Here is a 26,299-nt window from a genome sequence, read left to right as displayed (position 1 = left end):
GAGCACATGATTACCAGCACCGAGAGCAGTTAAATCTCCACTGTTGGCCACACTGTAGAGAAGCGGTTTACCAACAGGCCAGAACTTCAGTTTTTTTTTTTTCCACTCACTTTTTACTGTCATCCCTCTTCACGCTTCGCCTCCAGTTGTTGATAAAACTCATTCCACGGAGTGAGGGAGGGGGCGAGGGGGTCCAGCAGGAGTTAGTGGCCAGAAGCAGGCTTAGGCATGGAGGGACACACACAAACACACACACACACACAAGCAGGCAAGAGAGGACGGAAGCAGCTCACACTCACCGCACAACCGAACTCGAGTGACGGAGCGGAGCCGCTGCGAGTCTTCCTCCTTCCTGACGGGGAAGGTGTGTCGTCGTCATCATAATAATGTCTTTTCTATTTAAATACGCACAACGCAGAAGGTGGCCTCTAGGTCCTAAAGCCCGCCTTTTAAAACATTCCAGGGATTGGAAAACTAATTCATAATAAAAAAATAAAATAGAATAAAATTCTCGCTTTTACACATTTATATCTAAAGAATTTATCAATATATGAAAATGTTTAGTTAGTCATTACATTTAGGCTTTTAAAATGTATTTAACGTTTGTTTTCTTCATTTAAGTCTATGTTAAAAATTAAACGTTTATTTGAAAACATTTTTGTTTTTAATTTAAATTTTTTTTAAATCAAATGTTTGATTAAAAACATTATTTTGCGTCAATACTGAGCAAGTTTTTACCGTAATCTAATATAATGAATTACATAATGTGTATATATTAAAAAACAACAACAAAAAACAAACAAAAAACCCCCAACAATAATTTAAAAAAACAAAAAAAACAAAACCAAAACAGATCAGTTTGAAAATACATTAAAAAATAATCATATAGTTTATTTAAACTGACTATTTGAGATCATGTTTGTGGTCTGAATTAAATAATAAGTTTGTCATGTTTTTTTTTTCTTATATGTATAGATATTTAGGATTGATCTTAACACTTTTGTTAAATTTCAAGACTAATGACTTGGTACTGCTAAAAGAACAATAATAAAAAAAACGTTTAAAAAGAATTAAATGAAATAAAGTTAATTAATTAAATTCATTAACAAAATCCTACATAAAGCATAAAAAAAGTGGCAGATTTGGATGATATTAGGGTTATTTATATAGATTTGATCATTTATATGAGCCACAAAAAAGGACACTTAGCGCACATTTGGCTGATAAAGGCCAAAATAAAGCTGCCCAAACTGCAAAACACATTTTAATATTTATTCAGTTTCAGTTATATGCATTACATTATCTTGCCAAATCTCCCAGTTATGATTTTTCTTACACGTTAGAAAATATAAAATAAAATACATTTAGCTTGAGTTGTAAAAGCTTTTATGAGAAAGCCTACAAACATGGAAGTGGTTCTGGATTTTTCTGTACAAACAACAATAAGGTACTGTAAAGTGGCCTTTGAAAATGAAAAAAAAAAACCAATCAACTGGTGCATTAGGGGACTCGAAGAGCAAGCATGCAAATCTTCCTTTTATTTACAAGCCACTTCTAAATGAGAAACTGTGTTTAGTAGGAGGTACTGTATTAACATCAGATATTAAGTCGGTTAAATATGAGAGGACAACACAGGGCTCAATACATAAAACAGAAGAAGTAGTGCAGTACATAAATGTGCATTATTTGGTCAGAAATGAACATGTTAAACCAAAAGCCTCCTGCTTCTTTATCGGAGTCTTCCATTCATCAAAAATTTTTTATCACAGTTTACCATTAAGTAACCTTTCTGGCAAAAACATGAAATGAAGTTGCTGTCAGGCATCTGCTTGTGAATGTTAACAGGCATATGGACATAACGCAACACACAGAAAGGTTGTTTTTGCAACAGAGCTTGAGAAGCGTGGACAGAAAACACATAATTTCCTGAATATTTCAAACACTCTAAAAATCCACTGAGTCTCAGAAAGAATACATCCTAAACAGAAATAAAAAAAAAAAAAATTAAAAAAAAACCCATACAAATGCTAATGAGAGTACCACCCAACACGGTACAATGTTAAATGGGGCAACATGTGAGATGTTGGGACAGACAATTGCACCCTTATGTATAATGATCAAAGATGCAGTCAAGCCCTCGAGGAGGATTCTGGTTTGGGAGCTATAAATGTGACTTTAGTCACTTTGAATACTTCTGTTCAGTGAACATATGAGTTAAGAAAATTACATTCACCCATGAAAAACCCAGTTGAAATGTTTAGGCAAAGACTTCTTTAAATGTCCAAACAGCTGTTTTTCAGCTAAATCTCAGGAAAACATCCCTTTTTATTATTTGGCATTATGTTCAAATGTTTAGGCATTTTCCATAAAAACTTTACATCACTTAAAACATTCGAGCTTTTTGGTTAGTCTTGGATGTGAAATGCTTGACATGACAAAATGTCAAGCATGTCTAAAATGACTATGCTCTAATGTTGTCAAGGTCATGGTAGTGTCTTTGAAATTTAAATGCTATTCAAGGCGTGGTCATGTAATGGATGTAGTTTAATTTCCATATATATATATATATATATATATATGCAAGAATCAAGTATGGTAGGTATAAAATGCAGAAGCGATAAAGTATTAAAGTATGTCCTGTGAAATAGCTGATCATGGTGGAAATAACCCATGTTAGTTCTTTTGTTTTTACATGCATCTCACATCTCAGGATTTATAACTTGCAATTAAACATCTAGAAATATTGATGCATGCTCCCCTGATGTGGGAAAGAAAAATGCTAAAATATGGTCACTTCAATTCAAAGTGACAGAAAGATGAAATACATTTGGTTACTCACATTTTTTAAAAAAACTGTATTAAAGACTAAGAAGTTTGGGGATTGCTGGATTCTATAAAATCAGCATGTCAACGGAAATCTCCAAACATAATCACAAAGTGAGCTGAGATTTATTCAGATGTAGTGAGTTTTGTTAGCGGCTAAAAACTGGACTTCTCACAAAATTCATTTAAATCTAATTCTGAGTGCATGTTTAAATAAATTACATTCTGCAAAGTTAATGTGGCATTAGTTCTCTGGTTTGAAGATCTCAGGATCCATTTTTACTGCGCTTCACTTAAAAAAAAAAAAAATAAAAAAAAAAAATAAAAAAAAAAATCCAGCCCTGAGAACAGGATTTTCACCTTGCTGTTGTCATCCAGTCAAACCTGCAGTGGCCAACAGGAATAAATGTGGTACTGCAATGCCAATGAAACAGTGAGCAGTCGAGGGAGAAGGGAATATTTAGAAATCAGCTTTAAGTCTGTGCGGGGTCAGCCGGTGCTGCTGAGACAGTTCCGTACAGTCCCTGTTTTGCTTTGGTGCTTTCTTGGCCAAGCCAGGCCGTGCAGGGCAGTGCTGTGCCAGGCCAGGGCCACTGGAGGGGGAACAAGCCTCATCAGGAGAGTTCAGACTTGCTTAGCGCGATGGCGAGCTCCAGGTCCTCTTGTTCCTGCTGGGTGAGTCTTGCCAATCGCTCCTTTTCCTCTCGCTCGCTCTCGCGCTTTGCCCACTCTATCATGTCTTCCTCGGTTGGATACTGCTCCATGAAAACAGAAAAAAATAAACAAGCACACATTTGATGTAGTTTATTCTTGAGGAAAACTCCACTGGCGTAACTCTCTTAAGGTGGACATTTTGACTTGTCATTGCACTAACACATATTAATGTGTTTGTTTCCAATTATCATCTGTGAATTTCTCCAAATGCCCATCTTAAGAAAAGCCGTGTATCCCTGGCACACAACTTTTAAAACCACCACAAAATGAGTGCAGCTGCAAGAAAAAACTCTCCTCCCTGAATAAAAAATGTCCATGTCAAGAGTGACAAGCTTTCATTCCTTAGCTGTATGTCATTGCTGATTTCACAGAGGCATGTGATGAGGATAAAAGCAGAGGCCAAAATGGTAGAAAAGCATGCAAGCTGGGATTTCCACTGAGGATAAACAAGAGTCGTATGATCAGCATCACACCCATTTATAAGTCCATTACATCAAGAGGAGGAAATGAGTTTTAAAATTAACAGTCCACTGGTTAAGTTGGTTAATCGCATTACAGACTGGACATGCAGGTTACCAACAAACTCGTCGCTCTCTAAGACTAACAAAGAGAAGCCACAAAGGTTACTCAGTATGTTTCCAACCATGCAAAGAAAAGGAAGCAATGATGACACATCCCAGCTGTTCGAGAGATGACTGTGATGTGTAATGTGCAGAACATGCAGGATGAGAAGATTCAAGAAATGTAATGGATTAAGACGGGTCATGCAGGCAGCGTCCCTCAGATTCTCCCAAATATGAATGAAATCAGACAAATGGATTGTAAAAGTAATTATATTTTTATTTTTCATCCTATCTGTACTTTGGTCATCTTCAGTTCAACTTCTCTGTCTTGAGTTGGCCCACTTGGGGAGATACTGCCAAGAAGCAGATGTTATTCTGTATGTTTTTAGCTCATTTATCAGCGATTTCCTGCTTTCCTTGATAAATTACTCACACAGACCAACTCTACCAGTCTCCCTTTGCTGTGGGACTACTATAGACCATAAAGGCCAACTTGAGTTATAATACATTTAAAGCACTAAAAATAGGGAATAATGTTGAGCATGGGCACAACTTTTAATGAACAAAAGATGCAAATAACTTTTGCAGACAGAGATGTCATGGATGCACATAGAAGCCAGAGATGGTGCCCTTTATTCAACACTTTATTAGACTTCTTTAACAGAGGTGTAAAAACACACACACACACAGAGAATACAGGCAATCTGCTTCTCCACATCACACTGCTGAACAAACAATAAAGGCTAAGACGGGAAAAAAAAAATGATTGAATGAACAGATGGATAGATGGATGGACAGAGGAATGCATGAATAAATAAACAGCAGCATGAGTAAAAGGAGAAAAATAACAAAAGCTGATTTAAGGAATGGTGGAGGCAGTTGTGCAAGTGAATGACAGCCAGCCAATCAAACAGTTAGTAGTAGGTTAGGGTGTGACGGAGACATGCAGGTATGATTGTGTGAAAGTGGCATGAAAATAAATAATCAGTCTTTTTAATAGTCCTCCATTCCAAAATCACAGCTAGACAGTTTATCTTATGCAGTGTTACAAGGGAAAGAGCTTGGAGGATTTTAATACTGTTAAAACTTTATTTTTGATTTATCAACAGCAGCTCACCCCCTAATTTAGACCAATGTGCAGTCCCCATTTTATCTTTTGCTGTGCCAGTAACTATTTCATTACCTTGCTTGATTTAAAAACTTTTTACGAGTATATCTATTTTTGGAAAGTGAAGTAAACCCCTAGTTTCAGCTGTTGAGTTGTTAAATGCAGGGCGCTGGGGGGCTAAGAAGTGCATCTTCAACTGAAGCCTGTTTGCAAAATGATTTTTGAAACAATGCTTGTTCATCAAACTTTAAAGATGAGGTACAACTAAGACTTGGTATTTCACACATTATAAGGCAAGTATTTTGCTGCAGGTCCAGCGAAACCTTTTCACGAGTTGCCGGAACAACCCACGTGACTAAATACATTGGCATTTAAAATTTAGCCGAGACAGGTTTAGTGCTAAAAGTAGCGTAAAAATCATCTTGAGAAAATTCCTTTTGTAATATAATATACTCTATTTTAGAAACAGACTCCTCTTTTTTGCACTGAGTTGCGATCGTCAACAAAAGCTAAATACAAGCAGCCTCTTGTCTCTCGATTCACTGCCAAACAGAGAATTGGTATTGAAAATATCCATGTAACTAAATTTGTAACAAAACTTGTGCATGTGTCTCCAAATAAATTTAATCTCAGTGCAGATTTAATATTTGTATGTGTATCTACTTTATTAAGGAACATTTCTGTACAATTTCCTTTAGGAATATAAACAATGAGGTGTAAATGAGGTGGGATTCCTATATGAATCCAGAATAAGCTAAACGAAATATAATCTTTACAATGCAACGAAAGAAAGCATTGATTATAAAGAGTTAAAATTTACAGAAGCAGCAATCAGGATGTAAGAAAAGCATCCCCCAAAAAAATAAGATTCAGAAGATTTTTTTAGCTCAAGAAACGTTATTAAATAAGAATAAATGCAGCATTAAGAGCCTATGCTACCAGAGGAACCTCGACATTAAGTCCTTGGTTTACTTCTTTGGGGCATTTCATTGGCAGTGGATGGAGCGATTTAAAAGGTTCGCTTGATTTGTTTATTAGTTTTAAAATGACTGAAACATGAGATGCGATTCATGAGCAGGGAAAAAAAAAAAAAAAAAAAAAAAAAAGGAAAGAGGGTGTCACAACTGAGATTCGGTTGGAGGGGAGGGAGATGACGAGAGGGAGGTGCTCACTTTGTCAAAGCTGGCAAATCGGTCAGCTTCCCGTACGCTGTGACGAGGAGGGGAGGAGGGGGCAAAGGGGTCGGCTAAAGGATCCTTAGCAGGCAGGGAGGAAGAGGAGGAAGAGGGGGAGGTATCTCCTGAGGTCTGTGGGAGGAAGTGTCCTCGTCGGTGGAAGGAGTCGGAGGACTCTGTCCTAGAGATGGAGGATCTCTTACCTGATGAGGCACAGACAGGTGGATGCACATAGAAAGGTTTTAACTTTAAATGAATGTCTTACTGCCACACAATGGTGCACCTGAAGTGTGCTTCTCTCATGACAAGATTGTCAAACTCACTGACCTGGAGGTGGAGGGGGAGGTCTAGTTGGCGTACCCGTTTTTGGGGGCAGGGCTGGGGGCACTTCAGTGCTGGCAGACTGGTTGTCTTCCTGAAACAGGTTCTTATTGCTGATACCAAACTGGTCAGGACCATTTGACTGGAATAGAAGATGCATGATTGTTAATAAACTGGGAGATCTTCACAGCATATAGTACTGTAATATATGTGTCTGGCTTTTAAAAAAATTTAAGAAAAGAAAACAAATCTTAGATATGCTATATTATGCAGCAAGGTAAATCAGAACCTATGGAACCACATTATCACGCAAAATCCGCATCTATTTTAGACATCAGTCTTATTTTTGTGGTTCCAACTCTGTAATATCTAGAAACAAACATTGAATAAGCATTTTTTACTTAAAGAATTGCATCAGCATCATATGCAATTTGGCAATTGATTTTCCAACCCAAGTAGGATAAAGTTTAGAAATATGCTGAAAGAATTGAATATTAAATGGTAATTGACAATGTACACATCTCAAAGAACACAACAGTTTCACATCACTCTTTCATTATCGATAACTTGCAGCGCTCCAAATCAAATGTTGCTGTACTTTTTAATTATAGCCCTACTTTGGCATGTTACACTTCTTGTGAAATGAACAATATGACTTAAATTCGGGAGTTACCTTTGTCAATGCACTGAAATCTGCAAAGCCGCCTCCAAATGACTCATTACCAAACACAGCAGCAAAAGGATCTGGAAAAAAAAACAACCAAAAAAAAAAAAAGGTGACAATAGGAGATACAGTATCATATTCTCCTTTTATTCAGTTTTAGCAGTGGTAGTGTTTCCTGTCTCCAGAAGGTGGCACCATGCTGCTCGTCATACCTGCATCTGAGGTGGTATTCACTGTAGTACCACCCGGAGCAAAGGGGTCGTTGGCTACTGCAGAATCTTTCTGTAAAACAGCCAAATACACCAGACTGAGCCTAATTAACTATTAAGTCTGCCAAAACAAGCATTTTTACATAAAATAAAATTTATATACATGTGATGCACATAAAAAATAGAAAACAACATGAACCTGGAGAAATTGAATGAAAACCTTAATTTCTCAGCCTGTGATGAAATTATAAATCAGATAGAAAAACTTTTGCCCTTATTTTCTTTGGCTGAATTAACAAAATGATGCAATGTGTCACTTTATCTCAAAGATAAGAGTGCTAGTGTTGATCAAAGCCTCCCAGGGAGATGGAGACAAATATTGCATCTGGTCTGAATGGGTTAAAAGTTATATCTTCTTGGACAAGCTGGTTTGTTGGCAAACCAACTTACCATTGCCAGATCAGAGCTTGGTGGGGAGCTGCTGAACGGATCTGTCTCTCCATCCTGAGAACCAAATGGGTCAATCTCTCCTGCTGTGTTTTTTTTGTCCCCAAATGGGTCTGAATCTGCCACTTTATTCCCCGTGGAGCTGAAAGGATCCTTGGTTGCTGGAGGTGCATTGGTGGGTTTGGAACTAAAGGGATCTGGACCTGTTGCAGGTGCTGCAGTTGTATTGTTTGGCTTGGCTGCAAACAGATCTGGTTCTGGCATGCCAGGGGTAGTACCAAATGGGTCAGCTGAAGCGCAGAAAGGGTCTTCTGAGGTAAAGGCAGTTGTGGGGGGCTGTGTAAAGAAAGAGTCTGCAGCAAAAGGGTCTGTGCCTTTAAATGGATCTTCTCCAAATGGATCTTATGAGAAAGATAAAAAAAAAAAAACATGAGAGACTAGTTTTACAGGTAATTCTTAGCTTGACTTTTCCTCACTTATCCCTATCATGCCTTATGTATCATATTTGATACATACACACATACAGTTCTGTATTTACTGGTAAAAACTTTTACCCAAAACTGTTTTACACAATCTGATACTTGTCCTCTGCTCCATGGTGGATACAACAATAATCATACTTTTTTCCACCATTTTTATTGGATTGAGTTTTAAGGGGTTAAAAGTATAAATGAGACAATTTACCTGCAGCATCTGTTTTTCCAAAAGGATCATCTTTGAATGGATCATCTGCAACAACAAAAAAGTATCAAAGTGAAATTTCCAACGCTGTGGCCACCCAGAATTAACCCCTCTCACAGAAAGATGAACTTACGGTCAGTGAAGGGGTCGGAATGGAAAAAGTCCATCTCAGGTAGGGAGGGAGGGCTTGTCTGTGGTAAAATGGAGCGAGGGCCAACCTGAGGAGGTGAGGGGATGGTTTCTGCAGACTCTTCCGGCTCTTGTTCAACCTCTGGCTCTGGGGAATCAACCTGTTGGGAAGTCACAGAAGTTTGATGGAAAACTTTATTGATAGAACCTTTTAAATAAATGCCCCCTATAAAAAAACAAAAACAAAAACATAGTTTAACACATGTACATAGAGATCTGTAAGCATCTGAGATTACTCATTGCACCAAAAGATTCGTGATGTACAGTATTAGTGTACACTTTTCAATAGAAACATATTTAACACTCCATGGCCTTCATCTCATCTCAGTCCATAGGATAGGATAGAACAGAATAGAATAGAATAGAATAGAATAGAATAGAATAGAATAGAATGTCCTCATTGTCCACCAATGTGGAAAATGTCACAAACGACACAGACCTCTAAAGTACAGTACCACAGAGATACAAATACAAAAGCAACAAAAATATATCTAAAAGATCAAACTAGGTAAACATTAGGAAATAAAAGGTAAAAGTGCAGCAGTTCAAATCAACACCAGTGGACAGGTCACTGTGTTGAGTTAGGAATGCTGATGACATTCTGAATAAAAGGCTTTCTGAAGGGATGTAATTTTTGCTAGAGGAATTCTAAGGGAGCATTGACAAAAGATAGTCCAGGAGACTTGGTCTGATTGTTATCCTTTGTTTTGGTTTGTGTTCAAACAACTTCTTAATAGGGAGTGATACACATAAACACAGTGTTGCAGGTAAAAATCACAGACACATATGAAAGCGAATATTTATTTATTTCAGGTTGCAGGATTTTTTCACTCACTCTTCAGTCCTTCAAATTTTTTTTTAGACATGACGAGAGTTTTACTTCTCATGCACCGAGATTGAGTTTTTTGAGTTTTTGTGAAGCCCTGCATGAGTATTTCCAAACCTTGCGCTTACTGCAAGAAGTTCCCACCATCCCGTGTCCAGTACAGCCAGTGAATTGATTTTAGATTTTAAAATTTGGCAATTGATTTTTAATGATTAATAAGGAGGGAGTGGGATAGTGATGGTTTTACTTCCTCTCACTTCTTTTTAAATACAATGTGTAGTTGTCAGTTATGTTTGCTTTATTTACGTATTACTATTTATGTCTGTTCATTAATGTATGATCATTGTTTGCCTTTTACATGCTTGAAATAAATTAATGAATTCAAAATTCAAATTCAATTTCAGTGCACTGCAAAGTTTTAACCTGGAAGAGTAAACAGATTCAACAAAAGCAAGTTCTTCTTAGCTTGATGTGACACCGAAATATGACAAACAATCAAATAAACTCAAGACGTGTTGTTCTGTTGATTTAACAGACTCGTTTTACCTTCAGTGGAGAATCTTTTAGTGATTCCTCAATATCATCGGTGACCTCAGAGGACACATCAGGCTCGGAGCTGTTGGTTTCCTGGTGAGTTTAGAAAAAAAAGAAAAGAACAAAAAGTGTAACTTAAATCATTTTAATTCAAATGTAGCCTCATAATGACATTTTTATATTTCTGTCTTTGAAGAATAGCTGTCACAGCAAATGTAAAATTAGGGCCTTTTATCTTGCAGACTTGCTGGCAATTGATAAAAAAAAATGTATTTAATGAGAGGCTACAGTGGTTTCTCTCTGCAGGAAAGAATAAGTAAAACCAGTGTACAAGTATTAATTACCCTAACTGTGTTCTCCCGTGTTTTGGAAATGGTAGACAAATTGTTGTACAGATCAGACGAAGCTAAAGTAGAAAAGAGGTCATCTAGTGCATCAGGTTTAGGCTTTTCCTCCTCTGGAGCCTTTGGACTCTCGTCCTTCTTCTCTCCTTCCCCTTCTTTGTCACTAATTCCTTCTTTCACTTTTTCATCTGAAGTTTCATTTTGCTCATTGCTGATATCAGCTGGTTCCTCTTCCTTTAGCTCTTTTGGCTGGTCGTCCTGAAAGAGGTCCTGTTGGAAGGGGTCTTCCTGATACAGCTCAGGTGTGGGCCCTGCTGATCCATTGACCATGACAGGAGAGCTGTCCTCCAGGGCTCTCTTCCAGCTGAGCTGGGCAGTAACAGACCTTTCCTCCACCTGAAGGTCTTTTAATTTTTGTTGAACCTAAATGGCAGAGACCAGTTTTAGTACAAATCATGAATTTAAACTCTATATCTTGTAAAGGCTGGAGCAACACAGTGAGTCAATTAACAATATCTTGAAGTCCCGAGAGTCTCATACTTCAACAGATAAACATGATTTAGGAAATTTTCACATGCATAATGCAGCCTCTGTAGACAGCATACTTATTTACAATTATTCTGCATCATTTCTAGATGCATCATTAAGAGATGCATCCTCTGTATAAAAATAATGTAAGAACTCCTTTTAAAGTTTCTGACCTGTGAAACCTGTGTGAAGGAGTCACGTACAGACTCCTGAAGTGGAGTAAGTTGCTCCTGAGCAGCCTGAACCTTCTCTTGTAGTCTCCTGCTCTCCTCCTGAAGGGCAAGCAGCTCTTCTCGTGCCTGGACCAACTCCTCCTCATACTGACATATCCTCTGTTCCTGCTCCTCATGTTCCGACTGAAGCGATGTGATCTGGAAAGACAAGACCACATTTGTTTTAAACTACAAAGGTTTTTAATCAACTCCATCTTGAAGGGAAGCTGTAGCATTTAATTATTTCCCTTACAGCCACTGCTGCCTTTGGTTGCTGTGATTAAAGCCCAAAACAAAAAATAAAACATAAACCTACAAGTTGGGTCTCTTGGTTGGTCTGCTGTCGAATGTGGCTGAGCTGCTCCTCCAGGGAGCCTTTCTGTTGGTCAAGTTCATCTAAAGCCTCCTGGACTTTCTGACGCTGAGCCTGAAGGCGTTGCAGCTCCTCGCTCTCTTTTGCTACCTCATCCTGAAGGTCCTGTAGACAAAAAGCCAAAACATGAGGTAGAAGATAAATAAATGTGTTTCAGTTCACCAAGGACAGCCATTAGACATTACAAATATGACTTTAATGTATATTAATAAGCCCTGATTAAAGTATAATTAAACAGCCAACAGCACTTAAGGCTGCATTATAATGCAATCACATCAGCTTGAGACTCCCTTGAGGTCCACTTTTGTATCAGAGCAAATTCTCAAAAGCAGAGCAGACTCACTCTTCGAGCCCTCAGCTCCAAAAATAGAGCCTATCGCGCAGAATTGAGCTCAGGCTTGGTGGAGGCGGACTAGCCTAGAGAAAGGCATTGATGTCTTCCTCTCTGAGCAACATTAAATCCATTTCTGAGCAAACACCTCAGTCTATGAACTATATTTGGATTATTGATCTTATCTACTGTTTTTTTCACACCAAAAATAAATGAGGGGAGAAAAAAACACAAGCAAACAAACAAAAAAACAGGTTTCCTAAAAATAGTAATAGGTTGTTCCAAGGTTTTTACAAAATAGAGATGATTTTAAAATAAAGGAGGCAAGGAAAAACACTGGAGATACAACAGTTATAAAAATAAAAGCAGAAACTAAACTATGACATTTTTTTTCTCTGCTCACAAAACCATCCTTTGTTTCCAATGTCAGCTGGATGAGGGACAGACAAAAAGTCACTAACGTACAATTAGATCTTACCTGCACCTCGCTGCTGCGCTGTCGGATGGCCTCCTCCTTCTCCTTGATCTCCTCTTCCACAGAGCTCTTCTCCCTGGGAGTCCAGCACAACAGATAGGAGTACTTAGCAACCAAGGAAAGACAGGTGAAGCTTGGTATTCCTAACCCACCAAGCCCCAGCCAGCTGTCCACCGAGGTTGCTTCACTGTGCCCTTGAAACACTTCCACATCATTCTCCTGAGCTACCATGTTCCTGTCCTGAAATCAAAACTTCTACTTCAGTATGACGAGCTACACAGAAGTCTGCAGTTGAAGCGGATTAGATGAAATATAATAAACGTTTAGCATTTAAGACTTCCAGAAAGTACAATGCTGAAAGCACGATCAGGGCAAGTGCTGGAGAAAGTGAGCGTGTGCTCACGCAGTCAAATGTGTAGGAGATAAAACCGAGAAGCAGATGGCTACACAGGGATGGACAGAGAGAGAGAGAGAGAGAGAGAGAGAGACAGAGAGAGGAGTGATAATGAGCCAACCTACAGCATCCATCATTCGTGCAGTCCTGTCTGCTCATCCTTTATACTTCATTATTTCACCCAGCAATAGATAATAAAGATGGGGTGGGTGGATCTGGGGTTATAAATAACATGGTCCATTTGTACCAGTTTGGTTTGCTATCCTGCTAAGAATAGAGGCATCTGCCAACACATTTACAAGATTAAAGCACAGATACATTTCCAGCTTTAGTCATTCATCAGGCTCCCTTTTTTTACTTTTTCAGACCAACTGCAAAGACATAGTGAGTTTACACAGTACACAGAACAAGAGGCAGCAATTTGAAAGTCAAGGCAATGGTGGTGTAATATACTACAGCTTGTAAATCGTGGCATGAAACCAATGCTATCCTAGTTGTCAGGTTTTTTTGGTATATATAATCTGTGTTGCTGCAGCTTCACACACATTGCAGTAACGAACAGCTGATCCCGCCCACAGTAAGACGGTACCATCTAATGGAAAAACCCAGTAGGAGAAGGACATACCGAGCCATACTGTACTGTGTGGTACCATAGATAGAAAAAAGCAGAAAATGAAAATGAACATTCTTAAAAGAAATGGTGAGATAAACCATTATTTTTCAATATTTGCATTCAATTCAATCGTGTTTCTAGATAAGCATTAACACATTTGCCAAAAATATCCAGTACAAGTCTCTCACTCCCTCATATTAGTTAATTTAGGTCAATTCCTGCTCCAGAACAGCAGAACTGATGACATCAAACTACCAAATGCAAACATTCAAAACAAATAGTCAGAAGGTGGCATCATGGCGACTAGATCCATCTGTTATATGCAGTATGCAAGAGCAACATGTTGGACAGTTTGAGAGTGACTGTAGTCTCCTAAAAGATTAGTATTAATTTATGTGCTGCACTTAGTCATTTTAGAGTGCTTCATAGATAAAAGTAGTATTTTTATGAATAAAACTATTTTCATGCCATAGTAAAGTAAAGAGTGAAATCAGAAAATCAGGGGAAAAAAAGTCCTGAATGCAACAATATGACTGAGAAAGATACTTAAGTGTTCCTCAGTGTTTTTCCATGTCTAAAGATGATGCTAGACCGCCCTATATTTTAATAGTTTTGTCTCTTAAGCAAAATAAAGTTTCAAACAATAAAAAATAAATGTGAACAAATAACATTTTACATATTGCATAAAAACAAAACAGTTTGACTTTAAGATGTCTGATTTCAAATGAAAAACCTCATCTTTTGAGATCCATTTCAATGTTAACTAAATATAGCATCTTCAAACACTATTATCAGATTCAAGCTTCCATTACTCACCAAGATGCACATTTTATCTGAGTATAAATATCAGCAAAATACCTATTGTTTCACTCCTCTGATCTTACCCATCATCATCATCATCATCATCAAGATGCTTGTTTTGAGGAGATGGTCTCTCTAACTTGATTCCAACTTCTACCTGAACTTCTCAACACAAACAGCAATCGCCTACTGTCTACGTACCTTCATGTGCATTCATCAAGTATACTGAGTGGGAGTTTATTAAAAAAAAAAAAAAAAAAAATTAATTACCGGCACTTGTAGGTTCTGTAGTTAATTAATCTTGATTAATCCCATTTTAACTGCTTATATGTTTATTTAATTTAAATGGATTTTGGTGAACGATTAATTCAAATCATAGACAAAGATATTATATAAACTCAGGCTATTATTAGCTTAACAACCAGACTTTGCTGTGGTTTCAGTCTGGTCGTGCAGCATAGGGGAGCATTTCCTGTTCTTGACTGCAGCTTGAAGTTGGAAGTCTTGAAGTCTTTTACAATACTCACTCACCAAAAGTCTCCAAAATAACCAAACAAGTCACTAGATTTGTAAAAGACTAGATTTTTCTTTAAATCGTCTCACAAGAAGGTTCTAAAAAATGACTAAATATAGCTGCAAAGTTTTTGTTAAGCTTTTTACAGACTTCACGAGAAGTCAGAACTTTGTTCAAGAAAAAAAAAGTTCTTTTTCATCTGGTCCATTCATAATCAATGGAAAGCTTCGTCTGCAGCGGGGAGCGGATATTTTATATTTAACGAGAAACTTTGTCCGCGGCAGGGTGTTTGTGCACGCGGCTGCGTCCATGTGTTTTAATGTCACGTTGTAAAAATGTTTGTACTGTGTGTTAAGAATTGTTTTCAATCAGACATTACGTCATATTTTTCTCGGGGCCTCGAGAACAAGACAAAAGTTCTTGCTTCTTGTGGAGCAGTGGTGTAGTGGTCCCGCGAGAAGTGGGAAAACTCAAAATTTTTTGCCTTTGTTTTAAAAAACAAAACAAAAAATAGAAGGGAAAAAAAAAAAAAAAAAAGCCCAGAAAAAATTGTGTCATAAATAGTGACATGGAAGACTATTCTATTTAGCTCACCCCAAAAATCCAGCAGTATATTGCTCATTGTCACATAATTTCTGCTTTTCGGCTTCATGGAGGAAGAGTTATAAAATTACTAAACCGATACTGGCACATAGAGCTGGTGAGAAATAGGCTGATAGACTTGTGTACATATAACTTCACTTTGTCTATGTTCAAGCTAAAGTTAATGCAGCTGGTGGTTAACTGCACCAGTATAGCATCGGTAACCTTAGCTAATGTGCTGGGGGACGTAGCTACATGTGTGGGGACGTTTGTAATTGTAAAAGCAGCATCACAGGGAGCTTTAAAAAATAAAAGAAGTGAGTATACTCTATCGTGACTGAAAAAGAAGTGGGTATACCCGCATATACCCTGGACTACACCACTGTTGTGGAGTATATAACAAGATTAAGCAACGGAGGTCTACAGTGTGCATCAGAGTAACTTGTGTACCAGTAAGTTGTGCACTGACCAATGTTCCATGATTAAATGCATTAATATTTGTAACTGATTAGCCATAATTAATGCGTTAAAGTCCCACCCCTAATATAAATAAATAAAGAGGGCACGTGGGGTGAAAAGAGTTTCTTACTTCTTGTTTTCTGCTTTCAGTAAAATGGAACTCCTTTTCAGTAGAAAAATAAATCAGTAACAGCTGGTGACAACTACTAAAAGCAGGAATCTTTATCCAATAAGAAAAAAATGTTAATGGAGAACAAATAAAAATAAAGAACAGCTTTAGCTGTTGCTGAAAAGTGTTTTTTGGCAATTAAGACCAATAATTATGTAAGTACAGTGAAGTTTAATGTATATTACATGCTGTCAGTTCCTGTTTACATCTCAGTGAAAACAGCAGCTACATCTCAAACACTCTTTTTTTTTTTTGTTTTAATGATCTACTATATCATACAACCCCCAAAACAGAAATATTTATTTACCTGCAGTGAAGCTGTGATTTTCATTGTTTAAAATACATTTTGAGATTGCTTTAAGTGATTCCATGTTGCATAATTGAACCAGCACATGAGATACCAGCATGACTCAAGCCAACCTTGGCTGGGACGTAACATCTCTTTGCAGCTATATATGCTTGGTTTGAGGCCAAACACTGCTTCCTGCTGGTCAGTTCATCAAACAGCAACACATCTCATTCTCAGAGATGAACTTGACATGTGGCTGAACTTGTATACCAATAATGTAACATGATGCAATCTTGTGTGGTTATAAGGATATATTTACCTCTGCCAAGTAGGTTATGTTTTCATCAGAGTTTGTTTGTTTGTCTGTTAGCAACATTACTCAAAAAGTTATGGATGGATTTTGATTAAATCTTCGGGATATGTTGGGAGTCTCACAAGGAACAAAGGATTACATTTTGGTGGAGATCCGGAAGAGATCCTGGATTCTGGATCACTTTCAAGTTATGTTGGGTGTTAATCACAATATGCTTGGGAGAGGTCTGCGCTCTCTAAGTGCTTTTCTAGTTTTTCAAATGAATTTTTCCAGAAAGTCTCACATGAGTTAAGTAACATTTTGACAATTATATCTTGAAATTATGAACATCTTACAATTAAAACTAAAAAATCTAAAGGCCACATCTTGTCACCACTAGTGAAAACAACTTCAATAGTATAGTTTCAGGAAGAACATGGAATATTCTGGCTGCTTTAATAGAACGTGATGACAAAATATTACCTTTGTAGTTCAACAATTTCATTACTGAGAGAATCCAGCTCCTTAATAGCAGAGAAGTCAGCAGCGAGGTTCACGGCATTGTTCTGGAAAAAAAAAAAAAGGCATTGTACTGACCAGCAAAAAGTTTTAAACTACTATTCTATTAAACTAAAAGAGAAAACAACACTGCTGAAATATTTAATACAAAATACACTTTATAGATTGAAAGAAAACTAAAAAAAAAAAAAAAAAATGATGCCACCGGTACACGCACAGCTGGCATGAAGCTGAAGAACAATGAGCAGCTAAGCTGAGTCAAGACCAGTCAGAGGGTTCTAGCAAAGATGGTGTCCAGTTTTTATTAGACTTTATCTGCAGTGTTTTACTTTACGCTGTCACATTGATCTCTTTGCTGCATCATGACAACAAAAAACAGCAAATTTACTTCTTCTCATTATCCCTCTAATATGTGTTTAAATAGCTAACGATGTGTAAGCATAGACGATATATATACCTAACATAATTACATAATTTGTTGATGGTTACTGTAAAGAAAAGAAAAAAAAAAAAGGTTATCAAGCTTTTAAGTAAACAATGAAAGGCAACCTGGTAGAAGTAATTGGATGGACTTTCAAATTAAAAAAAAAAAAAAAACATTAACAGTGCATGCAGTGGCTAAAATGTAAATATGTAAACCACAGTGCAAACGGAAGAACAGAGAGGAAATGAAAAAGACAGACAGCTGCAATCTTTAAAGAAAAATCCCCAGCACACATGAACCCACGTCCACTTTCATCAGATGAAAGAAAATTATACTGTAAGCCAGATAAACAGATTACTTCTGTAAGTGCTGATGTACAAAAATGACCATCAAATATAAAAAAAAAACATGCAAAAATTTAACATAGTAAAGAAGCATTCGAGACATCTTCCCTTCTGTCACATTATTAATTAAAAGATCAAGCTCTTTCCTGGGGATGTATCCATTTATGTCAACATTTAAACACCGCTTTAAAAAACAAAACACAGACAATGGTGATCCTTAATAACAGACAAAAATGTGTGTGCGTGACTCACCTGCTTGATGTTTTGCCTGTCTGAGGGAGGGATCATTTCTGGTGAGAGATTCTGTGGAGGGTCCAGGCCTTTCGTCAGCTTCAGATTGATTAGATAAAGCGCCAGGGCAAACTGTTCACGGGTCAGTTTTCCTATGTCTCCAATGTCACAAAGCTCCCTGAGAACACAAACACGCACGTTATATAAAAAAATATTGATTTAAGCCTCAGGCATTTACTATTTTTGACAGGCTGACTGATCATCCTGTTCAACTGTTATGGAAGTCGATACACAGGACATTCACAGCGGGACAGAAGCCAATCGATCAGATGATATAAAAAAAAAAAAAAAAAAAAAAAATCAATGAAGTGACATTTTACTGGTCAGATGTACAGTACTCCACATGATATTATCTTGTAAATATAAAACCTTGTAAATTGCAGTTACAGTTTGAATAAGAGTATACGCTAAATAAATGCACTGACTTTAGATTTATAATCAATTATGATTATGGGATGGCTTGTATTGAAACTCTCGTTGAAAATTCAGAAAACATCTGAATTTAAGAATTTTTTCAACTTACGTCCAATAAAATGTCCTGATATTCATCAATATATATTGAATGAAGGCAATCTATTAAGCAAAAAACTGATCTTTCTTCACAGTTGAGGAGTATTTAATTCCTTCACTCTGTGTGTATGATCATGCAGATCCTTTCATGCAATTATTTTTACCTATCTTTCAAATACTTATCTACTTTTCTTTGGGTTTTTTTTTAGCAAGTCTAAAGATTGAGGATAATTTATATTATTCAGACTAGAAAACCCCTTAAGGCTTTTTTATAACAATATTGTGACATTTTGCAGATCAATCAATAAAGCTAATTTCTCACAGTTGAAGAACTGGACTGTACACTGATAATTTGCGAGTCTAACTTACCAAATACGTGCAAGTGTGGCAGAAGGCAGTCCTGTCTTGAGGAAAATATCTCTGACTTCTGGTCCAGACACCAATCCATCCATGTCACCATCAGTCTTATTGAAAAGTTCGTCATATTTGGCTTTGTCTGCTGATGACACCACCCACTGTACAAGCAGCAAAAGAGAATGAATCATCTGATCATTAAAGCAGGTAAAAGTTGGTACACACTCAAAACTCACCCACCTTAATGCTCCTTCTAGTCTTGTTCTTTTGAAAAACACACTGAGCTAGCCAGTTTGAAATCATCCTAACTCTATGTTAAACAGCTGAAAAATAAAAGAAATTCTCTACGTACTGCATGCAGAGGGAAGACAGATCCTGTACTTACAGGGATAGCTGCTGGTGTTGGGACAGGAGCTGGAGTAGGTTTGGGAGGGTGGGGCATGGTCTTGGAGCCAGCATTGGAGGAGCGACTATCTTTGACAGAGGGGGGAGAGGGTAACAGGGGCACCACGGGAGGCACCGCAGTTGGCACCACGGGAGGCACCGCGGGAGGCACCGCGGGAGGCACCACAGGTTTTTTCCTCTTAGAAGGTGGAACCAGGGGAGGTGGTAGGGACATGGGAACAGGCTCGCCCTCTAGAGCTCTATACACCAGATACATTGCCTGGGAAAAGGCAGCATGGGAAACAACAAATCATTAATAAAATATGATTACCAGTCAATCCTACAGTCATTCAGTCCTCACACTCGTCGACACGTGTTGAATTTGTTTTGTTCCGGTCAACAGCCTGTAAGAGCGTCAAGTCAATTTATCATTTTGCACATTGACATGAAAACAAGAAGATGGATGTGCAAATTTTTAACTGTTTTACTAAAAAAAAAAATATTAAGAACGTAAAGACAAGGGGTGATGCTCTTTTAAAATACACTATAGAAATACAATGAGCTTTAGATGCCTGGAGTAAAAGCTGAAACAAATTACAATCACAAACTTCTGTGCATTTCTTTTTCACCTATGTGTCATTGCCTATTATCTTACCACAGAAAACTCATCTTTGTCCAACATGCCATCTCTGTCAAGGTCACTGAGCTCCCACACCTTCAATATAAAAAGAAAATATTGCTAATCAGTCATTACATAAGTGTCTGACACATCACACCATGCCAATGAAAGGTTTCAGTCACACTAGATTCTCGCCTCTTCTCTGATCAATTATCTAGTTATCATTAAACACTGTTTTTAAACTTCTGCTTTGAGTCATACAAGTTGTTTTTACTCAAACATAATGCCTACCAGAGGAAATAGTTTCAGCTGAAATAGATACAGGGATGATATAATACATGAATGTCAAAGTATCAACAGAGCTTTGAAAGTTCATCGTTGAGGTTTATATATCTAGATCTAGCTATGTATGTATATGTCCATATCGATTAAAAATTTTAATTAAAATTAAAGAGTCCTGCTGGTGTTCATACCCTTCCCAGGATGTCCACTGGTAATTTGGAGTTAAGCAGGACGGGCTTGACCTTCTCTCCTGATAGCATCCCTCCTACTGGACCCATACTATCAAAGATCGAGTCAAACTTCATCTTCTCCTCAGGCTGGGAGGAAAATCAAAAGGTTAACCAACTAGATACTGAGCATTCATAAAGTAGGTCAAAGAACAACACTAATACAAAGTGGTTAATACGCAAAGAAATTCAGGTTTATCCAATGTAAAAAGACATAGCTAAATTCAGAAGTGTTAAATGACTTTCAGAAATAATGCTTATCTACCAACAAATACAACCAACTCTACATGGACTTTAAATACTTAGGAGACAGTTATTAATCCATTAATTTGACATGTAAATTATTTCAACAGTAAATATAACCCCTCCTTAGTAATCAATTGGAAATATACTGTAAAACACAAATAAACACAAAGTTGCTAGTTTGAGAAAAACAAAACAATCCTAACCTTGACAGCCCAAGGAATGTCAGCAGCCACTCCTCCTGCTAGGAGTGGACTGCTTGTGTCGTGCTGCAGACATACATAAAACAGATTATTTCAATATTTTAATGAAAAATTAAAAACATAATAAACATGTTTAAACACTTTGGAAAGTAAAAGGATAGCAGAATAAATACCAAGTATGTTCAAATAGCCAGTAGCAGCATTTGCAAATCCACCATGGATGGAAGCAAACTTACAAATTTGGGAGGAGGAACAGCCACATTAAGACTCTTGAGTGCCACCTCCAGGCCATTCTGAGCACACGCCACCAACCGCAGTGCAATGAAGAATTGCTGACAAAGCAGAGTAATGGGCAAACCAAATGATGATCACAATTTCAAGAAGCATATTAAATAAATTCTTTATGATGCTACTGCACAGTGCATCTGTACCTGTTTGTTAAGTGAACCCTTTCTTTCAGAGTCTGCCAAATCCCAGACCTGAGGATACATTTACAATTTAAAATATTTGCAATTTACAAGGACTTTGACTGCTGTGAATATCAAATTCTCAAGAAAGGTGTTTTTTTCTGAGCCATTTTTAGTCTTTATTCACCTTGCCCAAGACCAGGTCAGCCAAACCTGATCGCTTTAGAAACTGTGCTGCATCAGCTGCCGCCACCCGCCCGCTACCAGTGGGATCCACCTGCACATGACCACAAACAAACACAGCCATGAGAGCTTATATCCTTTTAGAAACACCAGTTAGACAACTCAGTTCCCATTTTAAGCAGAGTTTTAGTGTTTTTAACGTGTTCAAGTCCTGCAACAGAATACTTAGAAATAATCAAAGTTGTAATCTGAACAAGCTCAAAATACATTCTGAGCTTTGAGAATACAAGAAGCAAAAGAGTAATGCACTGAACTATGAGAAAGGCCCTCCGAGATAAAAGACTTACTTAAATCAATACTCATTATAAACCAAAAGCAATTTCCTCAGTAGCCTAATAGCTTTGTAATCTTGAGAAGCTCAAAGGAAGGTCCACTGACATGTTGGTTGAAGAAAACATAATTAATTCATAGAGCTACTTCCTTTACTGGATACAAAGAGCCCAAGTGTAAAGATATAAAGAGGATCAGTACACACTACAACAGTACTTTTAAATAAAGCAACTAAAGATTAGTGTTCAAAAAAATCAATGCAACAGCAAACATCTTCATTTTTCTCAATTAATGTGTTAATTTTCTTATATATTCTTTTCAGAGAAAAAAAATAATTAAACAGCCTTTGTATACCAAAATTTTCTGTTCTTGTTTTTACATCATTGTGTTGCACTGATACATTAAAACTGCGAATGTTTGTCTTTGTTAAGATAGAGTTTGTTCCCATACCTGTCGGTAGTATTTGTCATAGATGGAATTTCCACTGGAGAGCTGTTAAAAAAAACATAAAAAGAAAATAACTTAACAGTGATATATAAGTATAATTTTTATTTCCAAAATTTTCTCAATTTACCCTTAAAGTAACTTCACAAAGAATCACTTAATTCTGTACAAATTTAGATACAAACTTGACGGACAAAAACAATTTCTGACATACTAAGAATATTGTATTTTGATGTGTTTCAAAAATAAAAATAAAAAGACACACAGAACAACAAAAAGAAATGCTGCAAGAAGATGGCTTATATTTGTGTCATTTTTGTTCACCAAAAAGCCAAGCTGTTTGCTATCAAAACACAGACACAAGCTAAATGTCTTGAGAACCGCTAAGGCTTAATAAGTTGGACAACTTAGTTCACTGTGCTCAAAAACAGCTACTCTTTGATTTTTTCTCAGTGGCATAATGACAGTGTTGTAGTTTCTCCAGTTTACAAAGCACAAGTTACAGGTAGGAAGAAGCAACTAAAATTTCAGCCAAATTGCATATATTCAGTCACTGATTTATTATCCAAACCGCGTAGTCCGATGAAGGGTCACGGGGAAGCTGGAGCCTATCCCAGCAGTCTTTGGGCGAGAGGTGGGGTACACCCTGGACCGGTTGCCAGTTCATCGCAGGGCCACATAGAGACAAACAACCACGCTCATATGGACCATTTAGAGTACCCAGTTGACCTAACGTGCATGTCTTTGGATGGTGGGAGGAAGTCGGAGAGAACATGCAAACTCCACAAAGGTCACTGTTCAACCCCCTGGTCTGAGGATAAAACCAGCAACCCTCTTGTGTGAGGTCACAGTGCTCACCACTATGCCGCTGTGCTGTCTAAATTGTATATGTAAACATTAAATTTTTAGTCTGATCAATGTGACTGATGGTTGCTGAAATGGACCATTTAAAGTTAGTTGTTTGTTGTTTAGTTTTTTTTTTTTTTAATTAATAATCAAAACATTTGAAAATATTTCATGTAAGCACTTTTCTGTTCATGTGCTGTTCATTTTCTGTTCAAAGACACCTACTGCTGTACATGGAGATTTTAAATGAAAGGATTACTGACTCTAGTTAGATGCCAGAAAGTTTGGAAAGGTAACAGGACAATCACAGCTGTAGGACAGACCACTCAGCCTAAGTAGATAAGACTTATAATGATGTATGACAGACATGTCAAATGTTAGAAAATACATAACATAACATTAACATAAAAGTAGTCTGTCACATATAGGAAGAACAGACTTAAAATATTTAACAAGTTTGATTGTTCGATTACTTCTTTCCTTTCTCAGTTTTTGGCTTTTAATGTACATGTGATTGTCTGATGAACTAACTGTTTAATATAATGTTTAGATAATTAAAAAAAAACAATTCTTTGCTAATGAGAAAGAATATTATATACTTCTTGATTCATGACACTGTGTAGTCAACCTGTGAAGCTGGTTTGCACACATTTTTTTACTGATTTGATGATAAATTCTGTAGTGAGTTCAAGATATAGGCCTCACTTCCTAAAGCATAGGGTCAACTTTGAAACTTTTGAAGGTGTTATTCCACAGGCAACTTGTGCCATAACCTCTCTAAACACCCTCATTTCCTCAGTGTCTGCTGCTGGGCCTGGACAGGAAACAAATCAGCATTTCCTCCTTCTTATGTCTGAAAATTACATGACTTTGTGGATTCAAATACACAGGTGAAGAGACATAGGAAAGGAGTGGACCATTGTGGTTTATCAGCTGGGGAGTGGCCATTGAAAGCTTTCTTTACAAACCTACTCATACACAAAATTATTTGCCATTATGAAAGAGACAAACAGCTAGACAAGCGAGCAAATATCTACTTAGGAATCAGTCATGCAGACTTAGCTGTGGCACAGGGCAAGACCCTCAAAAAGCACGCCCTGTCATCAGCAGATATCTGTCAGCATTTTTCAGTTGCCAGTTTACAGCGAGATTACTGGTGACAAACACTCGGCAATTCAACTTTTCTGTTACACACAATAGTGTGCCTGGAACTGCTGGTGGCTGTGACACAGTGGTGATTGTACTGGTAACTCTTTTAAATGAACACTGGGGGTGAAAAAACAGAACAACCCTCAATCATAACCTAACTTAGGCTTGGACAAAACTGCAGAATATAGCAGGTTACATCTGAGTTGAAAGGCAAAGCTAGTCTGTTCTAGAAAATTCAACATAGCCCATCCATTGCAGTAAAGATACTGAGGCTCAGTGTCAGCAGCATAACATAACATGGGGTCAGTTTGACAATTCGTAGTAAAAGTAGTGAAGCTCTGCCTACTGTAAACAAGCTATGCTGGCTGACAGAATTAAAACAAAACACAAAGATAAAACTTTTTTTTTTTTTTAAATTTTGTGAGCTGGTTGTCACTGGCTGTCTCTGTCAGTAAGAGGCAGCCTTGGTTCAGATAACAAGTCTAAGACACTAACCTACTCATTACTTGACTGACACCTGCTAAATAACTTATTTACTGACGAAGCAAACAAACTGTGTCAATGAATTCGAGTGTGTAATTCAGCCAGCAACAGGCTCCTGTGTTTTTCACAGCAGAGGAAGCTACAATGGTTCACTTCCTCTTATCGGTTGCGAAACTACAGTTAACATGGACCTTCATTTGTCACTTATCTGCTTATATGAAGCAGAAACAACAGCAGAAGCTAACAGGCTAACAAACTACAGTCAAAGCTGTCCAGTTCAGAAAGGTCATTGGGGGAAAAAAAAAGACACCAACTCAGACAACCAGGCATGTTTACTTCTAATAATAGCCGTATCCAAGTTAGAGATTCAGTCTAACCAGAAAGCTACATAGGCAACAAAACCGTTATTTTAAAAAATGTGGTGGCTAAAATATTTAATGAATGAAATTTGCTAATTGTTTTAGCAGGGTTAAAACTACGAAAAATGGCACAGTAAAGCCACAACAAAACCACACATGGGTATAAGGTATTACCATGTTTGGCCAGGAACGACTAGCCTGCAGCAAAATGAGTCTAAATAAATGTTGATATGCACACAGCTCAACTAAAGTTAGGTTAGCTACACGGCGTGTCAGGTTTGATAAAGGACCTCAACAACAGCCTAAAACACTTAACTAGCTGTTAGCTAGCAGGCTAGCTAGCTAGCTACGCCCTTACGCAGTCCCCAAAGAGATTAGACAGAAACTTTTCCCAGTCATAGCAAGACTAAACTTCCTAAAGAAGGACAGCCGTCGAGGAAAGCTCGCATTTCTGCCTGCCCGGATCAAGTTACACAACTGAGATGTTTTCAAGTAAAAACAAACTGCAGCCAGTACCGTTTGGCATCGTTAGATTAGAGTTGTAAGACAGTGTTACCTGAGTAAGAGACTGAGTGGCAGCCATAGTGTTTCTGTTTCCCACTGCTCTCATGCTGCGCTGCTGCCAGGCACAGACAGAGGCCGCTGAAAAACCTGGAACTGGACCCAAACTACAGGAATCAATACCAACCCATCAGCTTTAATTCACATATCAGGTGGCATCTTAATAAGAGCATGCGCCCCAACGAAACAAAGAAAAACAACCTCATTTTGCTTTATGGGTTGCTGGTATTAATGCAATTCAGATCGCGTACTTCTCCAAATAAAAGGTTTAAGTATCAAGATTTGTACAATGTACAACTATAGGGTATAGATTATTTTAAAATGATTGCATTCTATTTATTCATATTGTATAAAGACATATTGAATTAACTCTATAATAATAAATGTGGTGTAATAGAAGTGTTTTAATGCACACATAACTTACATGTGTTTTTTCTGGTTAAAGAAAATAAGTTACATTCTATCTCAGTAGTTTTCTCACTTGCTTTCCACCAAACCACTATTTCA

At 37.4% G+C, this 26,299-nt stretch overlaps 1 protein-coding gene across 1 annotated transcript; it reads right to left on the bottom strand.

The window, feature by feature from the left end:
• Positions 1-1,321: 1,321 nt before the first annotated feature.
• Positions 1,322-25,841, bottom strand: eps15 (epidermal growth factor receptor pathway substrate 15; the record flags this gene model as incomplete). Its single annotated transcript, XM_079245445.1, has 25 exons — positions 1,322-3,578; positions 6,381-6,586; positions 6,711-6,846; positions 7,378-7,448; positions 7,581-7,650; positions 8,028-8,425; positions 8,709-8,753; positions 8,839-8,995; positions 10,267-10,347; positions 10,599-11,021; positions 11,300-11,497; positions 11,655-11,816; positions 12,521-12,593; positions 17,114-17,196; positions 18,170-18,326; positions 19,088-19,233; positions 19,458-19,736; positions 20,112-20,171; positions 20,549-20,674; positions 21,034-21,096; positions 21,267-21,362; positions 21,462-21,509; positions 21,625-21,714; positions 22,401-22,442; positions 25,788-25,841. The coding sequence occupies 25 exons, from the start codon at positions 25,839-25,841 to the stop codon at positions 3,438-3,440; spliced, it is 3,405 nt and encodes a 1,134-aa protein (XP_079101571.1). The 3' UTR covers positions 1,322-3,437.
• Positions 25,842-26,299: the final 458 nt, after the last annotated feature.

Source organism: Telmatherina bonti, assembly GCF_933228915.1.
Source record: "Telmatherina bonti genome assembly, chromosome: 8".
Classification (NCBI taxonomy): Eukaryota; Metazoa; Chordata; class Actinopteri; order Atheriniformes; family Telmatherinidae; genus Telmatherina; species Telmatherina bonti.
This window is presented reverse-complemented; position numbering and strand designations above follow the sequence as displayed.